The sequence below is a fragment of the Pristiophorus japonicus genome, chromosome 20 (genome assembly GCF_044704955.1).
Source record: "Pristiophorus japonicus isolate sPriJap1 chromosome 20, sPriJap1.hap1, whole genome shotgun sequence".
Classification (NCBI taxonomy): domain Eukaryota; kingdom Metazoa; phylum Chordata; class Chondrichthyes; family Pristiophoridae; genus Pristiophorus; species Pristiophorus japonicus.
In genome coordinates this window covers 67,181,677-67,199,918 of record NC_091996.1, presented here as the reverse complement: position 1 = coordinate 67,199,918, position 18,242 = coordinate 67,181,677, and the positions used below count along the sequence as shown (strand labels likewise).

At 44.1% G+C, this 18,242-nt stretch overlaps 2 protein-coding genes across 51 annotated transcripts in view; one reads left to right on the top strand and one right to left on the bottom strand.

Annotated features, from left to right (window-relative positions):
• Positions 1-5,568, bottom strand: part of LOC139232545 (heat shock protein DDB_G0288861-like) — a 990,854-nt gene extending 985,286 nt beyond the window's left edge. For 42 of the 50 annotated variants that reach the window (XM_070862910.1, XM_070862948.1, XM_070862943.1 and 39 more), the window contains exon 1: positions 5,411-5,568. The gene's annotated coding sequence lies outside the window, so the exon portion shown is untranslated. The remainder of the gene's footprint in view (positions 1-5,410) is intronic. The other 8 variants (XM_070862957.1, XM_070862913.1, XM_070862930.1 and 5 more) reach the window with 1 other exon arrangement.
• LOC139232756 (uncharacterized) overlaps positions 1-18,242 on the top strand; it is a 192,850-nt gene that overhangs the window by 18,448 nt on the left and 156,160 nt on the right. The window contains exon 5 of the mRNA XM_070863259.1: positions 5,570-5,863. Within this exon, the coding sequence (XP_070719360.1) occupies positions 5,570-5,863 (294 nt within the window). The remainder of the gene's footprint in view (positions 1-5,569; positions 5,864-18,242) is intronic.

The following is an 18,242-nucleotide window of genomic DNA, read 5'->3' as shown; positions in this document are numbered from 1 at the left end:
GGCTGGGCCACGAGAGGGATGATGGCAAAAGGGGACATAGAAGTGGGACTCCCTCAAAGCGCTTCCACTTCTCACCCATTGCCACCATCCCCCACCATCAGTAGTCCACATACTGCCTCATCTCCCGATGGCCAAGTCTGTCCCTGCACAGGTGCATGTGGAGCAAACTTTGACGGGGCTCTCAAAACCCAGGGGTCATTGGCCAGGAGCATCTCAGCAGAGCAAGGATCTGAGCAGCCCTGCCTCTACTTCTGCTCAAGTCACAAGCGTTGCACCACATAAGAGTACTAGGAAAAGGAAGAGTAAGGTCTTGTAGTTGCACAAGTGTATGCACATGGAGGTATGAGAAAGTGTTATGTTGATTAATTTATGTTGTTTAGTTAAAGCACATAAATATTCTTTTGCACCACTTTCCCATCTTACCCATTCTTGGTTGCTAAGTGACAAGTCGCCTTTTAAGTTGTTTCATTATGGAAGGATGACATGAATTAACGGAGAGCAACGGGGAGAGGGGCATTTAAGGGGTGTTTGTTTGTTTGCAGGACTGCTTGGTGTCTGAAGCATGGGGTGTGGGGCGGAGGGGGGGATGCAGTGAGAGTGGGAAGAGTGGCCGTTGCATGTGGCTGTGACATAGGTCCACTGATGAAACCAAAGTGAACCTTGCATTAATAAGGGCATCCCTGGAATTTCGGCCAGCAATGTGAGCAGCTCATGGTGCATTGTATTTATCATCTTCCTCCTCGTCGTCATGCAAGGGGGAAGCAGCATTCCATCATGTTCTGGATGCTGAGCAGGGGTAGGTCTGTCATGTCTTGTTGTGCTGGTCAACATAACAAAGAGCTTGCATTTATTTATGTACATGCTTCCCTTTTGCCATGACGGCTCTATTGGAGTTGCTCATTATTGGTTAGATTGTTTTCTCTTCTGGGCTGAAGCACTTATTCTGATTAGTCCAGCTGACCATAATGGCAGCTTCGCTCTCCATACAATGTTGTTGGAGTTTCCATTGTCTGAGGATGTTACTGGTTGAATAGTTCTGCTTTCATAGACTTTCCCAGGACTTTTTATCTATGATAAACATGTTCGCAGCTGCAAAAGTTCAACAAAGAGATCTCTTGACCTTGCAAGGTACACTGGGTTATAAGAATTTGGTCAGTTGTTAAGTTCGGCCATTTTAAAGCATAGTTACAGCAAAAATAAAGCAGAAAATGGTATATTATTACAAGGGCAAATCATTTACAATATTGCAGAAGCAAAATACTGCAGATACGGGAAATCTGAAATAAAAACAAAAAATACTGGAAACAGCACATCAGACAGCATCTATGGAGAAAGAGTTAACGTTTCAGGTCAATGACCTTTCACCAGAACTGGACTATGTTAGAAGTTAACCAACTTTTAAGCAAGTACAGAGCCAGGGCGATACGAAGCAATCTTGCGTAGGATCTTTGGCTAACTTCAAGTTGAGATACGGTGAATGGCTTTAGATAGGCATCGCTCACGATTCTGGGAAGTTCTCTACGTAAAAGTTTCTAGACATAGAACTGCACGCAGTGCTCTGTATGTAGTCTTTGATGAATGTTAAGAAAGGAGAGACGAGAGACTGCAGTTCAAGGCTAGAGTGGAGGTAGTCTGAGGATTTTGGCTTTGTGGGCAAAGGGAATGGGGAAAAAGCAACAAAGGCAGCTTAAATGATGGTAATTATTCTCCTGATAAAGAAATCTGTGAAATACTCAAATGTTTTGTTAGAGGTTAGGGTGGCGGGAGAGGATAGTGGGATGTAAGGAGGTAGCCGTCTAGGATGATCCTACAATAATGGGCTGTTTTGGAAAAGGAGAACAAGACCTGGTAACATGGTCAAGCCAGTTGTGGCCAGAATGGTTAAGCCAGTCATGTACCAGGTATGCTCAAGTTGCACCCCTTGAACTTGAGTGCAAAAAATGGGGGCCATAGCAGGGGGCTTGAAAAGGATGGGAGACAATGAGGGCGTTGCTGGGGATGATCACATCGAAAGTAAAAATGATTTGTTGAGCAAGTTAACAACTGCATAAGTATTGTGGCAAATGGAGGGCCAAACACTAGAGAACTGGGTGTTGGAAAGGACTTGGGGGACAGTGTTTTCCAAGGGCAGAAGCTAAAGGAAATGGGAGGGTAAAGGGATGTTGATGGTGCAGGATACAAGGAAGTGATCAGAGATAGCCTTGTCAGTGATAGAGAGCGTGGGAGTAGCAAGAACATGGGAGATGGTGAGGTTGAAGGGGTGCCCATAAGTCGTTTAATGGAGGTTTAGAGAGGACAGAACAGTGAATTTGCAGAAATGGGGACAAGGAGGGCTGAGGCGAAGTTGAAATCACCAAAGATTAGTAGTCACTGAGCACGGAGGCTGAAGGAATATAGCAGGGGGGATTATATCATGGAGAAATTCAGGAAGGACTGAGTGGCACTGTAGACAACAAGGATGTTACAGAAAAGGAGAGAGTCACAGAAAATGGATGAAGTAGAGGGAAAATAAAATAAAAGTGGCGAGGTTTTGAAAAGTTGTTGTCAAATCCAGGATATCAAAATGATTATCCACATTAAGGTTATGGATGGCAAGGATCATGTTCAAGAATGAGCAGACATTCTGTAGGGAAATATAGAGATGGGCAATGATTGTTGATCCACCAGTTGAGCGTGACATAAAAACATAGAAAATAGGTGCAGGAGTAGGCCATTCGGCCCTTCGAGCCTGCACCGCCATTCAATATGATCATGGCTGATTATACACTTCAGCACCCCATTCCTGCTTTCTCTCCATACTTCTTGATCCCTTTGGCCGTAAGGGCCACAGCTAACTTCCTTTTGAATATATCTAATGACCTGGCCTCAACAACTTTCTGTGGTAGAGAATTCCACATGCTCGAGTGAAGAAGTTTCTCCTCATTTCGGTCCTAAATGGCTTAACCCTTATTCTTAGATTGTGACCCCGGGTTCTGGACTTCCCAAACATCGGGAGGGTAAAGGGATGTAAATCCCGTCAGAATTTTATATGTTTCTATGAGATCCCCTCTCATTCTTCTAAATTCCATTGAATATAAGCCTAGTCGATCCAGTCTTTCTTCATATGACAGGAAAGTTAATTAGGTTAACCTCCATTGAGTGCTCTGGGACGAAAGTTTGACAAATGTGGAGGATAGGGCAGTTGGGGTTGCTGCTCTTAAGTTCAACAATGGACGCCACAAAAGTTCCATCAGAGAATACCAAGACAGGAGAAAGAGCAGCTGTGGGCTTTTTCAAAGGGGATCCAAACTGGAGAGGACAGCAGGAGAGAACAAAAATAAAGAGTACCTGAAAAAGGAATGGTGAAAGGTGGCACGGCCAAATGAAGGGGAGAGCAATGGCTGAAAAGGACCAAAAAAGGGAGATAGAAGTATTGTGCTCAGGTTTGGAGCAGCAGCTAAAATGCACAGTAACAGAAAGGGAGATTAGACAAGACAAGTAACAGTCTTAAACTGAGGGCAGAGAATAGACAATAGGAAACAGTCCTTTCTCCTTGATATATATGGTTTTATATGCTGTAGAAAACAGCTCAGTTGGAGAGAATTATACATTATCGACAGGTATCTCAAAGGAAAAATCTGTGGGCTTGTGTAAGAGGATAAAAAAAGATCTAGATTGTAGGGCTTATCAGTATTAGGAGGCTCTGAGGAATCAGGGGTTCCTCTGTCTTACGGTAGGGATTGTAATTGTATGTAAAATTCACTTATGTATGTAAAGCTCGCTTATACATTTGCTTGAATGGGTTTTAAGAAGGGGAAGCAGCAACGCTTGATATGTTGCAAAGCTTGATGGTTAATGAACTATCCGATATATTAATCTTATTACAGACTCATGGAAACTTACATATGCAGTACAGAACAAGGACAGTAAAATGTTTGGGAAATAGATTATAGCAGCATGGGAACAGGATGGTATTGACTGGTAGTTTTGACTAGAGTTCTTGGGAGAGGGATAAGGAGGCACCACCCTGGAAAACAAAGTTAATCAACACATCACAAGGAACTGAGGCAAAGTTGGCATCACTGAATAACACATTCCGGGAGGGTGATATGTGATGGGAGATGGACAGGTGGGAAAGAACACTCAAAGCCAGTCTGATAAGGGTCAACAAATCAATGTAACTTTGCTAATAGTAGTAGGCCAATCGATGGTTTTGTAGGAGGGTCGCACACCTCAGAAAATGTGTAACTGTAATTGCAAACTGTTGTTCTGAGAAATGTTCATCGGAACCCTTCCCTAGCATGCTTGAATAAAACCGGTTAAACCGATGTTTTGTTTGAGTGATTCCGTGGTCGCTATACAAATGGCCGGGTGTCGATTCCTTATATCAGGGAGTTCACCTTGAGGAAGAGAAGTCTTCTTTTTACCCCAACAGCTTGTTTTCCCTTTTTGATTGACTCTCCACAATTGGAGTTCTTCACCACACTAGGATATGCTTTCCTACCAGGATCCTCTGTGGGGGAAGAGTATGTGGCACTCTATGCTTTGCACTTCTAGGATAATCATTCTACCTTCACCTTTCATTTGCTATCCTCTCACAAACTGTTTCCTTCAGAGGAAACTTGTTTAGACCTCACCCTGAATAGGGGTTCTAATCTGCCTGCCTGCGTGTTGTAGATTCCCATACTAGCCCCTTATTGTTGAATGCACATTGGGTTTCACATACATACCTTGTAGTCTGATATGACAGTGAGATAAATTAATGTAATGCCTTGTGGCATTTCAATATTCCTCCCCATAACCTTTTGCATTTTTCCTTTTCAACTAGTATCCCATTCCCTTTTACACAATGTTTATAATCTTTGCCTCAATAGCCATGTATGGTAAAGTACTCCAAGTTCAAATAACTCTCCTGTGCGAAAAATGCTGACTATAAGCCAAAATTCCTCCCAATCTTTGGCAGTTGAGCACTGCTATAGTTAAGACCTATATGTAAATAATTGCCCTGTATGTTAATGCTAGTGATTAAAACAGTAAGAAAACAACACAATAAAAAGTGCATAGCAATTGTTAGCCATGATTACTTTTCCTATGTCATGTATACTTGATTGCCAGGTAACAGTCATGTTGCACAATCATCTGCAAATCCTACTTTATGTGAAAGAGGGGCATTATTTCAACTTCCAAAAATGAATAGCAATTTCCCTGTTCAGGTTCCTCACACATTTTGCTGGCTTTCCTACTAATGAAAATATTCATTGAAAATACACAATTAAGTATGCAACAATAGATTGTTGGTGTGTTGCTCGTGTATTTAACTGGTGAGAAAGCACATACCTGTGGAGCTCGGGATTTAAATGACGTCTTGTTGGCTGTTCATAGGTACATATAAATTAGTTAATTATATAAATTGACAATTTTAAATATATACCTTTCAGGCTTGCATCTCAGAATTGAAAGGACACACGGAAACACTCGTTTCATCTTTCTCTTTCACGAGATGTACTGTCTGAGGTACCTCAACTTCAATTCTCTTCACTAAAATGGCGCCAACGGTTGAAGCTACTTCGCGATTATTAAAACCGGAGAGGGTACAATCAGGGTGCTTGGAGCAGCGCGAGGAACAGGGCGTGGAGCCAGAAGGCCAATCAGAGTGCAGGGAGCGGCGCGCGGAACTGGGAGCGGAGCCAGGAGGCCAATCATAGTCTTGGGAGCGGCGCGCCTAACGGGGAGGACGCGGAGCCAGGGCGGCCAATCAGGGTGCTGGAAGCGGCGCGCAAACAGAGCGCGGGAGACAAAGCCACGCGGCAAAGGCCGTTTGAAATGGCGCGATTGGCCAAGTGCTTAATGGTGGTGTTGATGGCAATAACGCGAGTCTACGCAGGTAATTAGAGATTCATTGAATCACAGAAATTTACAGCACTGAAAGAGGCTATTTGGCCCATCCTGTCTATGCTGGCCGACAAAAAGCTATCCTGCCTAATCCCACTTTCCAGCTCTTGGTCCCTAGCCCTGTAGGTTACAGCACTTCAAGTGCATATCCAAGTATTTTTTTAATGTGGTGAGGGTTTCTGCCTCTATCACCCTTTCAGGCAGTGAGTTCAAGACTCCCACCACCCTCTGGGTGAAAAAAATTCCCTCTAAACCTCCTACCAATTACTTTAAATTTATGCCACCTGGTTGTTGAGCCCTCTGATAAGGGAAATAGGTCCTTCCTATCCATTCTGGGCCCCTCATAATTTTATATACCTCAATTAAATCTCCCCTCAGCTTCCTCTGTTCCAAAGAAAACAACACCAGCCTTTCCAATCTTTCCTCATAACTAAAAATCCCCAGTTCAGGCAACATCCTCAAATCTCCTCCGTACTCTCTTCAGTGCAATCACATCTTTCCTGTAATGTGGTGACCAGAACTGCATGCAGTACTCTAGCTATGGCCTAATAAGTGTTTTAAAGAAGTCAAGCATAACCTCCCTGCTCTTGTATTCTATGCCTGGGCTAATAAAGGAAAGTATTCTGTATGCCTTCTTAACCTCCTTATCTATCTGTCCTGCTACCCTCAGGGGTCTGTGAACATGTACTCCAAGGTCCCTCTGTTCCTCTACACTTCAGTGTTGTACCATTTAATGTATACCCTTGCCTTGTTAGCCCTCCCCAAATGCATTACCTCACACTTTTCCAGATTGAACTTCATTTGCTACTGTTCTGCCTACCTGACCAGTTCATTGATATCTTCCTGCAGTCTACAGCTTTCTTCCTCATTATCAACCACGCAGCCAATGTTTGTATTATCTGCAAACTTCTTAATCATAACCCCTAAATTCAAGTCTAAATCATTGATATATACCACTAAAAGCAAAGGATCTGGTACTAAGCCCTGCAGAACCCCACTGGATACAGCCTTCCAGTCATAAAAACACACATCAACTATTACCCTTTGCTTCCTGCCTCTGAGCCAATTTTGGATCCAACTTGTCACTTTGCCTTGGATTCCCATGAGCTTTTATTTTTGTGACCAGTCTGCCATGTGGGACCTTATTAAAAGCTTTACTAAAATCCATATACACTGCATCAAATGCACTAACCTCATCCACCCTCCTTGTTACCTCTTCAAAAAATTCAATTAAGTTAGTCAGACACTACTTTCCCCTAATAAATCCATGCTGACTGTCCTCGATTTATCCTGTCCCTCAGAATTTTTTTCCAATAATTTTTCCGCCACCGAGGTTAGCCTGACAGGCCTGTAATTACTCGGTCTATCCCTTTCTCCCTTTTTAAACCACAGTACAACGTTAGCAGTTCTCCAGTCTTCCGACACCACACCTGTAGCCAGAGAGGATTGGAAAATGTTCATGATTGGACCCCAGCTTCCATAGTCATTGTTGAGGTGTTCAATGGCAGTGAAGGCCATTTTAACTTTGGGTGATAGTGTAAAATGGGTGGTATCAAATTGGCCGCCCACTATCCACCATTCCCAATTTTTCTGGTGCTTAATGGTCCATAGTGAGAACAAACCGGATCTTTACCACAAAATCTGCCCCATAACTACTTGCCCTTCATGAGTAGATATTGAGGCCTGTGCTGGGATAGGAAGAGTATTTGAGGTAGACCTTGACTTTGTAAAACAGGTGATCAGGAGTCAGCATCTCCCGATTTTTATTTGTAATTCAAATCAATGGAAATAAAAATTGAGAGATGTAAAAAAAGGGATTGCTGTCTCGCTCTCCCATTTTACCATAACATACAAAGTCAAGATATACCCCCTTATTTTCTAGTCTGATGTTGGATACTGAACTCCTGTGAACATGGATCCTTCAAACTAAGGTAAGGGAATCTGAAACAAACCAAAGTGTGTTCTTTAGTTTATTCATTTACAGGATGTGGGCATTGCTGGCAAGGCCAGCATTTATTGCCCATCCATAGTTGCCCTTGAGAAGGAGGTGGTGAGCCACCTTATACATTTGAGTGGCTTGCTAGGCAATTTCTAAATTCCCCAGTTGCTGTGGTGGGATTTTAACTCATCTTTCTGGATTGTTAGTGCAGGCCTCTGGATTACTAGTCCAGTAGCGTAAACACTATGGGGAATTTAAATTCAGTTAATTAAATAAATCTGGAATAAAAAAAACTAGTCTCAGTAAAGGTGAACATGAAACTATCGGATTTTCGTAAAAAACCCCCATCTGGTTTACTGTTGACTTTTCAGGCCTATATGTGACTCCAGATCCAGAACAATGTGGTTGATTCTTAACTTCCCACTGAAATGGCCTAGCAAGCCACTCAGTTGTACAATACTGCTACGAGAAACAATAATAAAAATAAAACCGGAAGGACCACCCAATATCAACCTTGGCACTGGGTTCGGACAAGGCAATGGCACACCCAGCCCAGTCGACACTGCAAAGTCCTCCTCACCAACATCTGGAGACTTATACCAAAATTGGGAGAGCTTTTCTACAGACTCGTCAAGCATAGTCGCACTCACAGGATCTCACCTTTCAGCCAATGTCCCAGATATGTCCTGTCAAACCAGCAGGACAAACCCACCATAGGTGGTGGGACAGTGGTATACAGTCGGGAGGTACTGGCCCTAAGAGTGCTCAACATTGACTCTGGACCCGATGGAAGTCTCATGGCTTCAGGTCAAACATGGGCAATCAAACCTGCTGATTCCCACCTACCACCCTCCCTCAGCTGTTGAATCAGCCCAGCTCCATGTTGAACACCACTTGGAAGAACCACTGAGCATAGCAAGAACACAGAATGTACTCCGGGTGGGGGACTTCAATGTCCATCACCAAGTGTGGCTTGCTAGCACCAATACTGATCAAGCTGGCTGAGTACTGGAGGACTTTACTGCCAGACGAGGACTTTACTGCCAGACTAGGGCTGCGGCAGGTGGTGAGAGAAGCAACACGAGGGAAAAACGTACTTGACCTCGCCCTCGCCAATCTACCTGTTGCATCTGTCTGTGACAGCATTGGTAGCAGTGACCACCGTACAATCCTTGTGGAGACGAAATCCCATCTTCACACTGAGGACACCCTCTATCATGTGTGGCACTACTGCCGTGCTAAATGGGATAGATTCTGAACAGATCTAGCAGCTCAAAACTGGGCATTCATAAGGCACTGTGGATCATCAGCAGCAGCAGAATTGTATTCCACCACAATCTGTAACCTCATGGCTCGGCATATTCCTCACTACCATCTTATGACTGCCGGGCTGAGTGCACTGGATACAGTAACGGCTATGGACCCTGACAACATCCCGGCAGTCATAAGAACATAAGAAATAGGAGCAGAAGTAGGCCATCTGGCCCTTGAGCCTGCTCCGCCATTCAATACGATCATGGCTGATCTGATCTTGGCCTCAACTCCAGTTCCTTGACCTCTCCCCATAACCCTTGACTCCCTTATCCTTCAAAAATTTATCTATCTCCACCTTAAATTTATTCAATGACCCAGCCTCCACAGCTCTCTGGGGTGGAGGATTCCAAACATTCACGACCTTCTGAGAGTAGAAATTCTTCCTAATTTCCATTTTAAATGGGCAGCTGCTTCTTCTGAGACTATGCCCCCTAGTTCTAGATTCCCCCACGAGAGGAAACATCCTCTCTGCATCCAAACTGTCGAGCCCCCTCAGAATCTTATACGTTTCAATAAGATCACCTCTCTGTCTTCGAAAGTCCAATGAGTATAGGCTTAACCTGCTCAATCCTTCCATCATATGACAACCCCTTCATCTTAGGAATCAACCTCGTGAACCTTCTCTGAACTGCCTCCAATGCAAGTATATCCTTCTTAAGGAGACCAATACTGTACGCTGTACTTCAGGTGTGGTCTGTATAGTTGCAGCAGGAGTTCCTTACTTTAATACTCCATTCCCCTTGCAATAAAGGCCAACATTCCATTTGCTTTCCTAATTACTTGCTGTACCTGCATGCAAACTTTTTGAGTTTCATGTACAAGGACCCCCAGATCCTTCTGTTCTGCAGCATTTAGCAATCTCTCCCCATTTAAATAATAATTTGCTTTTTTATTTTTCCTGTAAAGTGGATAACCTCACACTTTATCATATTATACTCCATCTGCCATTTGCCCACTCATTTAGCCTGTCTATATCCCTTTGCAGATTCTTTGTCATCCTCACAACTTTCTTTCCCACCTGTCTTTGTATCATCAGCAAATTTGGCTACATACACTCGGTACCTTTATCTAAATCATTAATATAGATTATAAATAGTTGAGGCCCCAGCACTGATCCCTGTGGCACCCCATTAGTTGCAGTTTGCCAACCTGAAAATGACATATTTATCCCGACTTTCTGTTTGTTAGCCAATCCTCTATCCATGTTAATATATTACCCCCAACTCCGTGAGCTCTTATCTTATGCAATAACCTTTTATATGGCATCTTATCGAATGGCTTCTGGAAATCCAAACACACATCTACTGGTTTCCTTTTATCCACTCTGCTCATTAAATCCTCATGCTGAAAACTTTTGCTCCAGAATTAGCTGTGCCTCTAGCCAAGCAGTTCCAGTACAGCTACAACACCAGCATCTACTCGACAATATGGAAAACTGCCTAGGTATATCCTGTCCTCTAAAAGCAGGACAAATCCAATCCGGCCAAATACCACCCCATCAATCAGCAAAGTGATGGAAGGTGTCGGCGCCAATTACTCACCGATAAACCTGCTCCCCAATGCTCAGTTTGGGATCTACCAGGACCATTTGGCTCCAGACCTCATTAGAGCCTTGGTCCAAACATGGAGAAAATAGCTGTTTTCCAGAGGTGAGGTGAGAGTGACTGCCCTTGACATCAAGGCAGCATTTGACTGAGTGTGGCATCAAGGAGTACTATAAAATTGGCTTCAATAGGAATCAGGGGGAAAACTCTCCACTGGCTGGAGTCATACCTAGCACAAAGGAAGATGGTTGTGGTTGTTGGAGGTCAATCATCTCAGTCTGAGGACATTGCTGCAGGAGTTCCTCAGGTCACTGTCCGATGCCCAATCACCTTCAGCTGCTTCATCAATGACCTTCCTTCCATCATAACGTCAGAAGTGGGGATGTTCGCTGATAATTGCACAATGTTCACTTCCATTCGCAACTCCTCAGATAATAATCAGTCCATGCCCGAATGCAACAAGACCTGGATGACATTCAGGCTTGGGTTGATAAGTGGCAAGTAATATTCTCGCCACACAAATGTCAGGCAATGACTATCTCCAATAAGCGAGAATCTAACCACTGCTCCCTGACATTCAACAGCAGTACCATCACCGAATCACCCACCATCAACATCCTGGGGGGAGTCATTGACCAGAAACTTAACTGGACCAGCCATAAGCTGTGTATTCTGTGGCGAGTGTCTTGCCTCCTGACTTCCCAAAGCCTTTCCACCATCTACAAGGCACGCGAGGAGTGTGATGGCATACTCTCCACTTGCCTAGATGAGTGCAGCACCATCAATGTTCAAGAAGCTCAACATCAACCAGGACAAAGCAGCCTGCATGATTGGCACCCCATCCACCACCTTAAACATTCATTCCCTCCACTTCTGGCACACCATGGCTGCAGCATGCGCCATTTATAAGATATGCTACAGCAACACACCAAGGCTTCTTCAGCAGCACCACCCAAATCCGATACCTCTACCACCTAGAAGGTCAAGGGCAGCAGGCACATGGGAACACCATCACCTACAACTTCTGCTCCAAGTTACACACAATTCTGTCTTGGTTAATGAGGTTGGTGAAGGGAGTGAATGAGAATAGGGTGCCAATCAAGCGGGCTGCTTTGTCATAGAATCGTTACAGCACGGAAGAAGGCCATTCAGCTCATCGAGCCTGTGCCGACTCTCAGCTAGTCCCACTCCCCTGCCATTTCCCTGTAGCCCTGCAAAGATTATTCCTTCCGATACTTGCCCAACTCCCTTTCAGGCTGTGTATTCCAGATCTTAACCGCTTGCTGCGTAAAAAAGTTATTTTCTTACATCGCTTTTGGTTCTTTTGCCAATCACCTTAAATCTGTGTCCTTTGATTCTCGACCCTTTTGCTAATGGACACAGTTTTTCTATCTATCTTGTCCAGACCCCTCATGATTTTGAACACCTCTATCAAATCTCTCAATCTTCTCTGCTCCAAGGAGAACAACTCCAGCTTCTCCAGTCTAATGTAACTGAAGTCCCTCATTCCTGGAATCATTCTCGTAAATCTTTTCTGCACCTTCTCTAAGGCCTTCACATCCTTTCTAAAGTGTAGTGCCCAGAATTGGACACTATACTCCACTTGGGGCCAAACCCCTTCTCTATCCTCTCTCCTGGCATCTCTGTAGCAGTAACAGGCAGCTACTCCTCCTCTCACAGAGAGACTCTCTGTAGCAGTAACATCTATTGGAGCAGCAACACCTGTTGGAACAACAACACCTTCTTGCAAGGAACTGTCCTGTGCACTTCAGTTCATTAGCTCCTTCTCCTTCACCAGCAATGCTGAGAATGACTCTGTTTGCATTCTCCCAACTCTGTCTCCAAGCTCTGTGCTCAAACTCTGATGGCAGGAAGGTCATTGATGAAGCAGCTGAAGATGGTTGGGCTTAGGAGACTGTCCTGAAAAACTCCTGGGGCTGAAATAATTGGCCTCCAACAACCACAACCTAGGTATGACTCCAGTCAGTGGAGAGTTTTCCCCCTGATTCCTGTTTACAATTTTACTAGGGCTCCTTGGTGCCACACTCGGTCATATGCTGCTTGATGTCAAGAGCAGTCACTCTACCTCACCTTTGGAATTCAGCTCTTTTGTCCATGTTTAGATCTAGGCTATAACGAGGTCTGGACTTGAGTGGTCATGGCAGAACCAAAACTAAGCATCGGTGAGGAGGTTATTGGTGAGTAAGTACCACTTGATAGCACAGTCAATGACAGATGAAATTATTATGGGGAATAAGAAAATGGCAGAAACGTTAAACAAATATTTTGTATCTGTCTTCACAATAGAAGACGCAAAAAGCATAATTAACATGGTGGGGAACCAAGGGTCTAATGAGGGTGAGGAACTTAATGTAATTAATATAAGTAGAGAAAAAGTACTAGAGAAACTGATGGACTAAAAGCCAACAAATCCCCTGGACCGGACTGCCTACATCCCAGGGTTCTAAAAGACGTGGCTGCAGTGTTAATGGATGCATTGGTTTTGATCTTCCAAAATTCCCTAGATTCTAGAATAGTCCCAGCGGATTGGAAGGTAGCAAATGTTCAAGAAAGGAGGGAGAGAGAAAACGGGGAACTACAAGCCAGTTAACCTGACATCAGTCGTCGGGAAAATACTGGAATCCATTGTTAAGGAAGTGGTATCAGGACACTTAGAAAATCATAACATGATTAAGCAGAGTCAACATGGTTTTATGAAAGGGAAATCGCATTTGTCAAATTTTTGTGGATGTAACTAGCAGGGTAGATAAAGGGGAACCAGTGGATGTAGTATATTTGGATTTCCAAAAGGCATTCGATAAGATGCCACATAAAAAGTTATTATACAAGATAAGGGCTCATGGGATTGGAGGTAATGTATTAGCATGGATAGAGGATTGGTTAACAGATAGAAAACAGAGTAAGGATAAACAAGTCTTTTTCAGGTTGGCAGGCTGTAACTAGTGGGGTGCCACAAGGATCAGTGCTGGGGCCTCAGCTATTTACAATCTATATTAATAATCTAGATGAAGAAACCGAGTGTAATGTATCTCAGTTTGCTGACGATACAAAGCTAGGTGGGACAGTAAGCTATGATGAGAACAGAGTCTGAAAAGGGATACAGGTACACCGTCGAGAATCCAGTGTTGTGAAATCCGTACTGTTCCAGAATCCAGACACCGGGACGATCCATGGCGGGGTCGTCCGGAATCAGGAAAATGGTCCGGAATCTGGGCCCTGCCTTGGGCCATCGGCGACCTCTCCCCCGCCTTGGGCTGCCGCCATCCTCTCCTCGCCTCGGGCTGACCTCACCGCCCCTGCTTGATCGCCCCCCCCTCCGCCGCTGCTTGACCCCGGCCGCTGTCGCTCGACCCTCATCTCCCCTCCCCTACCTACCTAGGCCTAGGTGTTTCCGGACTCGGGATATTGGAAAGATGTTCCGAAGTTCGGAAATACATGAACCTGGGCTCGGGCGTTTCCGGATTCGGGACGTCGTAAAGACGTTCTGAAGTCCGGAAATACACAGAATCCGGAGTGGCCTAGATCCTGAGGCTTTCGGATTCTCGACACTGTACCTGTATAGCTAGACTAAGTGAGTGGGAAGTAAGGTGGCAGATGGAGTATAATGAAGGAAAATGTGAGGTTATTCACTTTGTAGGATATATAGAAAAACAGAATATTTTTTAAATGATGAGAAACTTTTCAGAGAGATTCGGGTATCCTTGTGCAAGATACGCAGAAAGCTAGCCTGCAGGTACAGCAAGCAATAAGGAAGGCAAATGGCATGTCCTTTATTTCAAGAGGCTTGGAGTATAAGAGTAAGGAAGTCTTGCTACAATTGTACAGGACCTTGGTGAGACTACACCTGGAGTACTGTGCACAGTTTTGGTCTCCTTATCTAAGGAAGGATATACTTGCCTTGGAGTCAGTGCAACGATGGCTCACTCGATTGATTCCTGGGATGAGATATATGTCATATGATGAGAGATTGTGTAGAATGGTACTAACTCTCGAGTTCAGAAGAATGAGAGGTGATCTCATTGAGACACAAGATTCTGAAGGGGATTGACAGGGTCGATTGTTGAGAGGTTGTTTCCTCTAGGTAAAGTATCTAGAACTAAGGGGCACAGTCTCAGGATAAAGGGTAGACCATTTAAAACCGAGGATGAGGAGGAATGTCTTCACTCAGAGGGTTGTGAATCTTTGGAATTCTCTGCCCTAGAGGGCTGAGTGGGAAAGTGGACTTGATATCGATGATCAGCCATGATCTTATTGAATGACAGAGCAGGCTCGAGGGGCCGTATGGCCTACTCCTGTTCCTATTTGTTATGTTCATATGTTCTTATCACTTTGCTGATCATTGAGAGATGGCTGATGGGGTGATAATTAGCCAAATTGGATTTGTCCTGCTTTTTGTGGCCTGGACATTCCTGGGAAAGTTTCCACTTTGTCAGTTGATGCTAGTGTTGTACCTGTGCTGGAATAGCTTGGCCAGAGGTGCAGCTAGTTCTGGAGCACAAGACATCAGCACGACAGCCGGAATGTTGTCAGGGCCCAAAGCCTTTGCTGTATCCAGTGCGCTCAGCCGTTTCTTGATATCACGAGGAGTGAATTGAATTGGCTGAAGAAAGGCATCTGTGATGGTGGGGACCTCAGGAGGAGGCCAAGATGAATCATCCACTTGCCACTTCTGGCTAAAGGTGATTGCGAATGCATCAGCCTTGTCTTTTGCACTTGCGTGCTGGGTTCCGATCATGGAGCCTCCTCCTCCCATTAGTTGTTTTTGTCCACCACCATTCATGACTGGATGTGGCAGGACTATGGGTGACATCATGGCAGCATTTGACCGAATGTGGCACCAAGGAGCTCTAGTAAAATTGAAGTTGGGCTTTGGAGACTCTGGGCTGGATTTTCAGCTTTGCTCATTTTGGGGTAGTAATGGTGGCGGTGCGGTAAGGTTTGTGCCTGGAATAGTTTGAGCCTCAGTCAGCAAAATTGGCAGTTCGGCCCTGGGTGTGGGGTGGAGCGCTAAAGGAGGCATTGCACACCTCTCTTGGGGCACTAGGTCGGCTGAGCATGCGAAAATCCCGAGCTAAAAAGCCATTCTGGGAGTGCTCTGAGAGGTCTGGGGAGAAACAAAAAAAAACTGAAAGAAACCCACCAAAAACATTCCAATACATAGCCCACACCACCACAACATAAATTGCAAAAAGAATAAAAGAAAAAATAATCACACTTATCGGATACCGGCATTACTTACCTCACTGCAGCTGCTACAGCTTGAAATGCCTGCTTTCACAGGCGTTCCCACCAGTGCACGCTGCAGGGCGCTACGGGTCAGGCGGGAGTCAAAAATTGAGCCGGTGTTGCAACCAGGGACGTTGCACACCGGCTTGCGTGTTCCGGGCAATAATGCTCCGCGCCCTGCCAAAACTGGCCCCGAAAACGCCGGCGGGGCGCTGGAAGCTGGCCACCTGCCCAGAAGACCTCACCGCCACCATTACCGCCCCTCTGGGATGAAAACAAAGGTGGACAACAGCAGAAAATCCAGCCCTGAACTTATTGTGACTTCTGACTTGAGGTTCATATATTCACTGGGGTGGATCTTGACTTTGTGTAATGGCGTAAAATGGGTGATAGCAAGTCAGCAGCATGTTTTACATTTCTCCTGATGTTTATTTCAATTGAAATCAATGAGAATTTGAGTGCAAGAACCTGCAAGATGTTTTTGATTTGAAGAACCGTTTTCTCTCAACGGTTTAATAGCCTCTTGTGCCATACAAATTTTTCCAGATTTTGCTCTCATACCATGGAATGTACCAGCACAGGAGACCTTATCAGGAAGGGAAAAAAAATCATAAGGGTTGGGGACTTTTTTTTGATCTCACAATATCAGAGATGCCCCCAGTTCTTCGTGACCTTACAGCTATACTCAATATATGGGTGAGCCCTTCCAAAGACATTTTCCTCCCAACATTTAGTTTCAACTTTCTCACCTCTAGCGCTTTTGAGTGAAAGTGTTATTTGATAGTAATGTAGATAACTCACACACTGAAAATGTTACTGTTTTTATTTAAGCAGATGCATTTTCTGTGTCATTGCTTTTTGGTAGATTCGGAGATTTTCAGTGTTTACATTAGATCTGCTGCAGCCTAAATGTATATATGAAATACAAAAAGAGAGACGGGGGAAGATCATTCGACCCATCAAGCAATCGACATCCAGATAGTACAACCAGATGCACCATTGATCCACACCTTAACTACATAATCACCCAGGAGAGGTAAAGAAACAAATCTGGCCAATTCAGGTAATACTTAAGTGAAACTTCTTTCCAACTCCCTAAAATAAAAATGCAAGAGGTTGTGACTGGCCATAACTCTTCACAATCACAACTAACTATATAACTAACCATCAACTTATTCCCTTAATTTGATGATACCAGGGATAAGGAATTTTAGTTATGTGGAGAGACTAGAAAAGCTGGGATCGTTCTCCTTAAAGCAGAGAAGGTTAAGGAGATATTTATTACAGGTATTCAAAATTATGAAGGTTTTGATAGAGTAAACAAGGAGAAACTGTTTCCAATGGCAGAATGGTCAGTAACCAGAAGACACAGATTTAAGATAATTGGCAAAAGAACCAGAGGGGAGATGAGAATTTTTTTAATGTAGCGAGTTGTTATGATCTGGAATGCACTGCCTGAAAGGTTCAATAGAACGGTCAAGAGAATTGGATAAATGGATAAATAGAAAGATTTTTGCAGTTATATAGTGCTTTCGTAACGTTAGGACATCCCAAAGTGCTTTACAGCCAATTAAGTACTTTTTGAAGTGTAGTCACTGTTGCAATGTAGGAAACATGGCAGCCAATTTGTGTACAGCAAGCTTCCACAAACAGCAATGTGATAATGACCAGATAATCCTTTTTTTTTTTAAATGTTGATTGAGGGATAAATATTGGCCAGGGAGAACTCTCCTGCACTTTCTTGAAATCATGCCATGGGATCTTTAATATCCACTTGAGAAGGCAGATGGGGCCTTAGTTTAACATCTTATCTGAAAGACACAACTCAGACAGTGTAGCACGCTCTCAGTATTGCAGCTGGTGTTAAGCTAGATTTTGGTGCTCAGGTCTCTGGAGTGGGACTTGAACCCACAACCTTCTGACCCAGAGGCAAGTATGCTACCAACTAAGCCATGGTTGACACTGAGGGGAACAAGTCTATGGGGAAAGGGCAGGGGAGTGGGACTAATTGGATAGCTTTTTTTAAAGAGCATGCTCAGGCATGCTGGTCTTCTATGCTATATGATTCTGTGATATGATTCACTCAGAGCCTGTCAACCAGCAGTGACTCCATGTCCAGCAAACGTTACTGTAATCTGTTCCATCGAGCAATGACTCCATATAAAGAAATACTTGCTGTCATGTAACCTAACTCTGGTTATGTATTTTATATGCATGCCCCTTAATTTTACCATTCATATCTATCTCAAATAACCTATCCAACCTAATTGAGACTAATCCTTCATTATTTAAAAAGTACATTTCCCTTGTGAGCTTTTGTTTCTCTA